General features: G+C 41.9%; 4 protein-coding genes across 4 annotated transcripts; 3 read left to right on the forward strand and 1 right to left on the reverse strand.

Moving 5' to 3' along the window:
- Window positions 1-83: 83 nt before the first annotated feature.
- Window positions 84-1,869, forward strand: SS1G_08541 (predicted protein; the record flags this gene model as incomplete). The annotated part of the gene is made up of 4 exons (XM_001590751.1): window positions 84-351; window positions 912-962; window positions 1,137-1,400; window positions 1,451-1,869. 4 exons carry the CDS (start codon window positions 84-86, stop codon window positions 1,867-1,869), a joined length of 1,002 nt encoding a protein of 333 aa, XP_001590801.1.
- A 467-nt stretch (window positions 1,870-2,336) lies between these two features.
- On the reverse strand, window positions 2,337-4,067 carry SS1G_08542 (hypothetical protein; the record flags this gene model as incomplete). Its single annotated transcript, XM_001590752.1, has 5 exons — window positions 2,337-2,399; window positions 2,579-3,021; window positions 3,078-3,486; window positions 3,537-3,784; window positions 3,836-4,067. The coding sequence occupies 5 exons, from the start codon at window positions 4,065-4,067 to the stop codon at window positions 2,337-2,339; spliced, it is 1,395 nt and encodes a 464-aa protein (XP_001590802.1).
- Window positions 4,068-6,393: 2,326 nt separating this feature from the next.
- On the forward strand, window positions 6,394-6,854 carry SS1G_08543 (predicted protein; the record flags this gene model as incomplete). The annotated part of the gene is made up of 2 exons (XM_001590753.1): window positions 6,394-6,540; window positions 6,663-6,854. 2 exons carry the CDS (start codon window positions 6,394-6,396, stop codon window positions 6,852-6,854), a joined length of 339 nt encoding a protein of 112 aa, XP_001590803.1.
- Window positions 6,855-7,614: 760 nt separating this feature from the next.
- On the forward strand, window positions 7,615-8,433 carry SS1G_08544 (predicted protein; the record flags this gene model as incomplete). The annotated part of the gene is made up of 1 exon (XM_001590754.1): window positions 7,615-8,433. One exon carries the CDS (start codon window positions 7,615-7,617, stop codon window positions 8,431-8,433), a length of 819 nt encoding a protein of 272 aa, XP_001590804.1.
- Between the last annotated feature and the right edge of the window lie 1,140 nt (window positions 8,434-9,573).

The following is a 9,573-nucleotide window of genomic DNA, read 5'->3' on the forward strand; positions in this document are numbered from 1 at the left end:
ACATTCTTTCTATCTTATATAATGAACATCTCTGCTCGAGCCAGACGGTTAAAATACCTCGAACCTTGCATTAACCTACAACCATGCTGTCGCTTTTAAAACTCGTCGTCCGGCTTAAATTCACTCAGATTATAAATGGAGTAAGTTACTCCAACCAAGAACTAGAAATGCAAGAATATGCTAAATGGTACAAGATTAGATGGAGGGATCTACCAAACATGATCAAGAATTTGATCAAGGCGAATCCATGGTGGACAGCTTTCTACATTGCGAAAGGAGTCCTTTTTTTCTTCCCACCAAGTGGTCCAATACTCTGGTTATTAGGTTTCACCTCGCTGGGACCGAGAGCTAGTAAGTATAAAAAACGAGACAGGGAAGCATATAACTTACTTTCTGACAGCATCATTCGCATCGTTTCTGCAGAGTATGATCGGTTTGGTCGGGGGAAGAAGCGTGTTTGCATTCTTTCAAAGCGCAGCCATGGGTGGTTATGGAACTGATGCTGTGAAGATGGTCACACGGACGTTGATCGCCGCTTTTTAAATTATCCGGATGAGTCTGTGAAAATAGATCGCAGCTTGGAGTGAAGACAGCAGTGTGGGAAATGATGGAAACAGTTTTGCAAGGGCTGAGAAAGAATAGTTTTACAATGATTCAAGAAAGTTGGTGCTACTGATCTCTGTGAAGTGAACCTTCCATCTCCAATCCTGAGGTGAAAGGATTTAGATTTAAAGTCACAGGTAGCATTACCATAAAGTGCACTTCATTTTCTTCTCCCGCACAATAAGAAGCTGTGTATGGATCTCACCTTTTCTCAGGTAGAGTAGAAGATATGAGTGAGCGCATAGTACAAACAAGACAAGACCTAGATAACAAAAAATTAAAATACTGGAGTTCAGCTCACAGCCCAGGGCGTGCACAAATCGGCAATTTCTCTGCCCTTAATGTTGACATCCTCGTTTGTAAGTTCATATACTCACCTTTGCAGAATTCGCTCACCTCGTTAAAATTCTTAAGCACTTGAAAATTTAGAACTTGGAGGGATAAAATCGAACTTGCTCAGAAACCTCGCTGCAGATTTCAACCATCAGCAACGATGTTACACCTAGCAAAGTTAATCCTTTGGCTCTTCACAGCAAGCTCAGCTATCATATTCCAGACTACAGATGCATATCAAGATCGATATTCTCGAGAGGGCTTAGCTCAGTCCACCAAGTCCAAAGAAACAGCCACGACAATACATGCATACCCTCCTTCTTCATTACAAAAATTGGTAAATAATATGCAGGAAAACTACCCTCGGCTGCCACCTGCACCAGAGAATTTTTTAATCATCATGATGGTCGGCACATGGATTTTCTGGTTAGGTACTTATCGCGCAGCCTTAGAATTATGGGGAAGTAAGTTCAATAGATCGACTTATATAGGCTATAAACTCACTTTTCCGTAGTATCATTCGTAAAAGAGACGCTGCGAGGCATGTTTGGTAGGGCACGCAATACAACAAGAACATTCAGGGATCCGGATCTTCAAAAGTGGTGGGATATTTGGGTTGGAAGTTCGACACCGGCTTTTGGTACAATGCGTAGTAGGAACAATTCACCCGAAGATACCGGTACAAGAATAACAGTTTCTAATGGAGTATGGAAAGTACTCAAAGATGGTGGATTCTGGAAGAAGGTGCTCAAGTCATTCATCACCGATGTATTTTGGGGAATCTTTTTGTTCTACTGGAATTTATTCGTTATTTGGCGTGATGCATGGGCTCTGTTTTGTGAGTCGATTTGGTGCTGTCTCGTGGAATGTTTCGAACTTCACCCAGATGGGAGTTATTCGATTGTACTCCGCAGAATCAGTCGTCGTGGATGATTTGCATCTTTTGCTTAGGCTTGATGGTGTTTTTTCAGGTAAAGTTTGATACATCGAGGGATAGACGATCTGTATCTAGGTCTACTGGGGATCGCAGGAATACAAGTTTATCAATCTCGTTAATGGGATGGTATGATCTCGTTGATGGTCCGGAGATGTAACTAGGTAGCACAATGCAACATCTCGTCCAATCCATCTTAAGCTCTTTGCGTACCAGTCCATATTTAGTGTGTCTTATTGTTGTTGATATATCTTTCATATACAACCTCTAAAAATAAAAATGTTTGGTTTTGAATGTAGACATCTATGTTCGCAAGATATTATTACAAATTTATACTGACATACAGCCAGTTCTTTGTCCTCCAATCACACGTCCTCTTTCCATATAAAATCTTCTCATGAAATTTTTCTACTACACAAAATTCAGTGGTAAATCATTCCCAACCACTGCCCCAGTAATCATACAATCAAAATAAGTTGGGTATATACAAGAACCAATCCAAAACTACCACGAATAATCGACCGCCTCTCTATCCAACCGTCAGCAAACTACCTAATAAGTAGCATATCTCATTATACGAGGCTCCTGAGTAACCTTCTCCACAGACGTCAAAATATTAAACAAAGAAATCCCAACCAGAGCCTGCGCCTGAATAACATCACCCAAACTAATCCCCGGCGCAACAAAATTCCCACACTGATCACTCACCCGTTCAAACAATCCCGGTCCATCATTCTTCAACGCATCCGTCAACAACGCATACGCAACTGGATTATACAACACACCAGCATGCGTATACAATCCTCCAGCCGGAAGCCCAGCACATGCACCTTGGAGAAAAGTATTAGAGACACCTACACCACGAACATCTTTTATGAAACCTGATGCTGCGGTTCCCGCTTGGGGTTGTACGATTTCGTCGGTGAGTGAATAGATACTGGTGGTAGAAACGTAGGCGGAATCGCCGTCGGTGGAGCGCAGTCGCTTGACGAAATTTGATTCGTAGGTTTGTTGGAGAACTGACGGGGTACAGGCTATGCCGTTTCCGAGGGCAAATCCGGGACATAGAATGTATGCTAGAACTGTACCGTGGTAATCAGGTGAAATGGCGATGTGATCCGTGACGATGTTGCGGACTGATGGCCAATATTCTGAGAATGATTGTTAGCGGGATATTTTGAGAAGAGATACTGCGTATAATACGCACTAAAAGCCCAATGAGCATCAAGGGATCCTTGGGACCAAGTGACAATAGCAGGTTTTCGCGAAGTCATGGCATAGAAGTATTGAAGAGCATAGGCTACATATTCCGCATTAATCTGTGCGTCGGAAGTAAATGCATTCGGTATGCTCAAATAGACGGGATCGGCATAGTCTGTTGCAGAAAGAAGTTTGCCTATATTAGAAGCATACGTGACATATCCATATCCACCTGTGCCAGGTAACATAATCACGGGTTGCTTTTTACCCCAGGTAAAACTAGGTGGGATATAAATTGCAGCTCGGAGAGTTTCCTCGTTGACAGAAAATGGTGCGTCGCCTTTAACAGTATTGTAAAATGTTTTGTTAGAAGACACAGCATCATTAACATTATTAACAGAATTAGCAGCCGGATTCTGAGTGAAGTCAGCATTTTGGAATTTTAGGCTAGACTTCCATTACTCACAACGCCAGATGATAGAGCTTGTAGATCACTAGAAGTAAAACCATCAAGAACAAGTTCGAGGACATTTGCGATAATATTTGCTGGTGCCGTTGGAGAAGCAGATGGATTAGTTACACCCCATACACCAGCAGCCAATTCTTGTGCTTGGGAAATGCTAGTTGGTGTAGCCGTTGGCTGTACAGCCGAAAATAGTTTCTTTACAAGCACTGGTACATCAGTACCGAAGACTGTTCCATTTGCGATAGCATCTGAGATATGTCAGTAAGAGTCCTCTTGCATAGTAATCGAAATTCTCATACTCGCTACTTCATCCGCTGCGGTCAATACGTTCGTCACATCACTTAACACTGCTGGGATGAGTGAAGTCAAACTACCAATATGAGAAACTCTATTCCCTCCACTTGATGTAGGGCAAGAGGAGGAGTCTGTTGAATTTTGTGGTTTGGGTGAGGGGCCTGGAACTAGGGCTGGTGCTGCAAGAGTTATAGGTGCAGTTACAACTGCCAGGAATATACCCATATGTGGACGCATTTTGTGTTAGAGGTACCCGGAGACGATTCTTTAAGCGATTTAATGGATAATGAATGAATGAACGAATGAATGAATGAATGAATGAATGAATGAATGAATGATTAGTTTCAAATGTGAAAACATATAAAGAATTTTGATAAAAGGCTTGATGCGGATAGAAGACGGAGCGTTAACGTTAATGTATGCAATATAATGCTCCAAACCGCACCGTCCCATATGCATGTTTCCAATGCATACTCATCTCGGATTGCTAACTAGGTCATCAATGTGCTTGGGTCATCATTTCTCAGTATTTCACTGAGGTTTTGATATGTACCCGCAAACTGAAACAACAAAGATGAGATTTTTGAGGTCATATTAGAAGATTACTCAAGTAGCCCTGTGAGAATGCGTAAACCTCATCCCAACACACTGCATGCACAGGACCTTAAGTTAGTTAGAAGCACGGAAGTAAGAACAAGCCAAACCACGTGGTCAATGTGTCCAGTAATTCGAATCAGTTATTTACACTAGCATTTTTGAGGGTCATAACTAAAATGGCAAGTTTGAAGCTACGCAAACTAAACCGGGAGCTTGGCTAGTTCGACGTTTGAAACTACCGACTTTCTAGTTGAAGTGTGGAATCATTTTAAAAAATTGTTAGACTGGTTAACTAATAACTAACCTAGTACGCTGCTAGTGCTAGTCACGTACTCTTGCTACTGCGCATTTGGCTAAGGGGCACCATGGGGGCGCGGATCAGAGATTAGCGAGCATTTACAAGAGTATTTCAAATTCTAAACAAAATCAGATAGTTGATAGATAGTATATATCCCAAGCTCGGGAATATAACATAGTCTTATAAGCAGATCAGCGAATGATTTCATATATCTTCTATGTCAGATTGATCTAATCAGATATCCTTTAAAATTTCAGTGTTTTAAGATTTCAAAGCCTGAAAACTAGCCTAAATTATGAACGCTGATCTATGGAAAAATGTCAAATCATGGTGAATAAACATAGCGAGAAAATTTGGTAAGGCTCGAGCCTATGCCTATAGAAGTTTCCAACGAATCCTGGACTAATGAGGAATGTCGACCCGGCATCGAACATTTTAAAGTGAAGATGATGAGTAGAGCCACGAGAACTTCATTCTACTCTTTTACTGCCTCCGTTGACTGGAGGTAGATTGATGGTGCGATCCAAAATCATTGTCGAGGATCCTGATCATCACATTAAACGCAAGTGATATATTATATTCTGGAAAGGGTGCGTCCCTCGCAAGAGTTGTAGCCACAGGAAGAGATTGGTCTCACTAGATGAGGCACTAAATTCTTCATATAAGACATGTAGGTATCACTTTCATAGAATCAACAGTGGCATTATTTGTATGGATAATCTTGTTTTGCATTTTATTTGTCATGCTATAACTATGACTTACGGGATTGTGGGGTACTTATTTTTTAGCATGCTGGAGTGTTGCTAAGCCTTGGAAAACTCTGTCTGCACGGCCGCCAACTCCATATGGATAGAATGGTGACACCACGGGAGCTTTGCAAGCTTTGAAGGTATTCTAATCAGGTATGAAAAAATTGGTTGCCCAAATATAATATTGCTTCTGTGTCGCAAATTCTCCTCAGGACTTCGTAAATCGTCCGAAATAATACACTGCGGAGCAGTGTTCCATCGCACTCAGTCCCCCAGCCTAGTGATTTCGAACCCGATGAAGGATGCTGGATGAGAATTTAAAGCTTTCAAATAAGAAAGACTCTGTATAGATAGTCAGCAAAGTGATCATGGCTATGATTGAAAGTATAACAAGATAGTAAGGTTAAAAGCATTCAGGAAAAAATTAGAGTTGTTGTTTTTTGGTCTTCAGGGTGCGCAAGCACTCGGGGTTAAAAAGCTATGATTTGTTCATCACAAAGCTTGAGGGTATTGAGAAATATGTAGGAGAATTTTTGACTGACCTCTTATAAGTGATTGTGCCCGTCGCATATGACACAATTGGCGGCGCATATTAAATTGATAATTTTGATTGTGATGGAAGAAGAAGAAGGAGACGGACAGCAACAAGAAATTTCAAAATTTAACTCACCCTAGCGAACAGCTAGCGGGGTGGGCGTCAAAGCTCATTTGTGATGACATAATCAGCGTCGTTTGCTACACATGATGTCCGATCTGGATATCATTTTAATTGCGTTACTAGAGCAGCTAAAAGGGGAAAAGATTACTCCAAAAAGGCATAGTATGTGAGAAGCAGATTGCATCAACCTATACACATACAAACGCCATAACAATGTGGTCAGGGCAAAATCTGTCCAGAATACTGATCAAGACTCATCACATGACATCCGTCAAAAAAATCGAAAAGATAACCAAAGCTGCGAAGAAGTTGGACTGTGCGGTATTATTAAAAACTGGGAGACCGCCTGGAGTGATGCTTGCGGAAGGGGAGATTGGGAAAGCCGACGAATGGTTGGACGTTGTGAAGGTGGGTTTTCCTTCGCGGTGGTAAATGCTTTGATCATGATTAGATATAAAAGTGTCTAGTTTAATGAAATGAGCATGGATGAAATCCGAAACGGAAGGCTGATTAAATACTGAGGAGTATAGAATTTAAGATATAAGAATTTCGAATTGATGAAGAAAGAAGAAGTCGATTGGAGGAGATTGGATGTACCAATTGGGAAGGTCAAGCAATTGGAGAGTTTGAAGGACTATGGGATAGAGGTGGGGAAGGATGAAATTTTGAGGAAGTGGTGGAGGCTACATATGGGTTTTGTAAAGGGAGAGGATGAAGATTGAGGTGTATGAAGTGTGAGAGGTGTGTGGTATGATTTGGTATCATTCACTGAGATCGGAAAAGTGACATCGGAAAAGTGAGATCGGGCAATGGGTTGCTCTCCTGTGATGACTCAAACTTCGTTACTCTTTCCCATACATCAACTCCCTAACAGCTATCGGATTCTGTCCAAGAAAGAAAACACCAAACAAACCCGATTGTAATTCCACCATGGATCCCAGCAACTCCGGTCCGGCCTCTCTCCCTACGACGGCATGGCCTAGGTCGTCAGACTCACCAGCCAATCGAGGAGAACCCCCCACTGCGGTTTTATTGCCAATACCCGATTCCGAATGGGTCGATGACTGTATATCAACTGCTTTTCCTCAGACTGCACGTCCTAGATCAGATCTCCTAGCGCCCTTCTTTCCACCAAACGCACCTCAGGGAGGAGCAGCACAGTCTCCAATCCAAACTCCAACTTCTGCTTACCCTCCCACACCGGTTGAAAACCGGACGCTCCTAGGACCAGGTTATGGAAGGCACAAGGGTAGTAGATTATCTTCAAAAGATTCCGAATATGCCCATACTCCCCGCTTTGCGCGCGATGTGATTAATTCACCAACTTCGGTATATCTTCAGAGCGCTTTGCCAGATTCCCTTCGTATCTCTCGAGATTTTATCTCTACAACTTCGAAATATCAGACTTTACACCCTGGACCTTCTCGCTCACCAAACCTAATTCATCTTTCAGATCTAACTCAATCTCCGATAAGCGCAGGCATGTCTGAACTTTTCCCCAAACATATAGAAGATGTACAGACATTTACATCCTCACATATCGCTCTTCCATACATCGATTTTCCTTCCCAAAGTCCTGCTCAACAACAACATGTCACACGTTCTCAACCCCAGGACTACCAACCGCAATTCTCAGCTTCTCCTGGTCCGTCAAAGTCAGAACCTTCAACTCGGACCGCGAGATCATCATCAATCATCATAGGTCTTGACCAAGGAATTTATAGATCCCCCTTTAAATCCTCCCAAAACCAAAACAACCAAGACCTCTTCTATGCAAGCCAGAAAGATGATAGTAGGTTCAGTCGACACCACCCCTCAAGCAAAGGATACATCCGACAAAGAGCCAACTCATTAGACCGAAGCTCCGTACCAACCGATCCCCAAGGTGCCAAGCTCTGGGACGAACGAATCAACACCGGTGAACAAACCTTCACACCCACGAATAGAACTCCCACCTACCAAGAATTCCGCCGAACAACCCAATCTGTGGATTCTCCCCGTTCAGATCAATTCCCACTACCCTCATCTGCACTTTCGCAATTCGAAAATATTCCAGCTCATCTTCGACCCGCTCGCAAATCAGACTTGAGATTTCATCCTAAATTGGTGCAGGAAATATATGAAGAGAGGTGGAAAATTACTGCGGGATATGAGGATTTGCAGGCGTATTTTAGTGTTCCGAAACAAGGTCCTTATAAACATTTAAATTGGGAGGAATGGGTTGAACTTTACGAATATTTGGAAGAGAGGAATCGGAAGGTGACAGAGAGGGAGATTGTGTTTGATTTGAAGGCAATTTAGGGAGTGAAGTGAAGATTAGGGTTGTAGTCGCTGTATGCAAAGTTGATGTGCCGCTCAGAAGTTTGACATAGGCCGCGGTGATCAGATATAGAGGATTATATTCTTTGCGCATTTCGTGATAATCGATGAGTCACTTCTCTTTATGTCAATTTTCGCGAGTGTTTTATGCGCTTGATATGGTTTGATAGGTTCAGTTTTCTTTCCGAAATCATCTCTACATGTATCTGTTGTCGTATGCTGATGACATTTCTTCTTATATTTGATTGTCCAAATTCGTCATGTGTTACAAACTTTTTCATGACCTCTTCACCTAGTTTTGCTATAGAAGAACAGACTAGACCTTATCTTAGTATCTACTAAAGTGAGATATTCTTGAATGGGAAAGAAATAACTGTCTTCTGTCCAAGTGAATGATGTTTGATCACAGGAAAAGGTCATGCTTTTATTCTTCTAGAGTTAGAAAAATTATTCAAGTGGTACATAATTTATAAAAGGCTTCAAAACTCACATAAATTCTCACTCCCATTAAATATTCAATCTTTCAGGATGGCATCGGGATCAAGATCCCCGCTCAATCACCCTTTAATCCATCATGAACGCGTTTCGTAATCTCTTTCCTCACCCTCACACCTTCTTTTCCGGCCGTTCTCGCCAGGACAGAAATATCAGCAGGAAATCTCATTGTACTCCAGCATGGTACAGTGGCCAAGAATCATCCCGACGTCTCGAAAATCTCGGTTGCGGTCCTGTGGTCGATGATAGCATTAGCCGTTCATGACATGCATGCAACTCGCCATCATTATCTTCTCCATGACAACGGCAACAAGAAAAAAGAAGAAATAGTCATGATTACAATCCCGATTTATCAGCTAACGAGATAGAAAACACGAGGAACAGAAGAATTATCAAGAAGACACAATATTTCAAATCAGATTTTCCAATCTCGGCTCCATGATTACATGGATATTTCAAATAGAGAAAGAGAAAGAGAAAGGGAAGTTGAACTAAATACTCAAAGAAGAGATTGTACAGTAATCTTCGTACCCGCTTCCCAAAGATTGAGGATAATGTAATGTAATGTAATGCAATGCAATGTAAGATAAGTTAGAATGAGGAATTCACCTGGGTGAAGTTGTACAA

The sequence above is a fragment of the Sclerotinia sclerotiorum genome, genomic scaffold (genome assembly GCF_000146945.2).
Source record: "Sclerotinia sclerotiorum 1980 UF-70 scaffold_11 genomic scaffold, whole genome shotgun sequence".
NCBI classification, from domain to species: domain Eukaryota; kingdom Fungi; phylum Ascomycota; class Leotiomycetes; order Helotiales; family Sclerotiniaceae; genus Sclerotinia; species Sclerotinia sclerotiorum.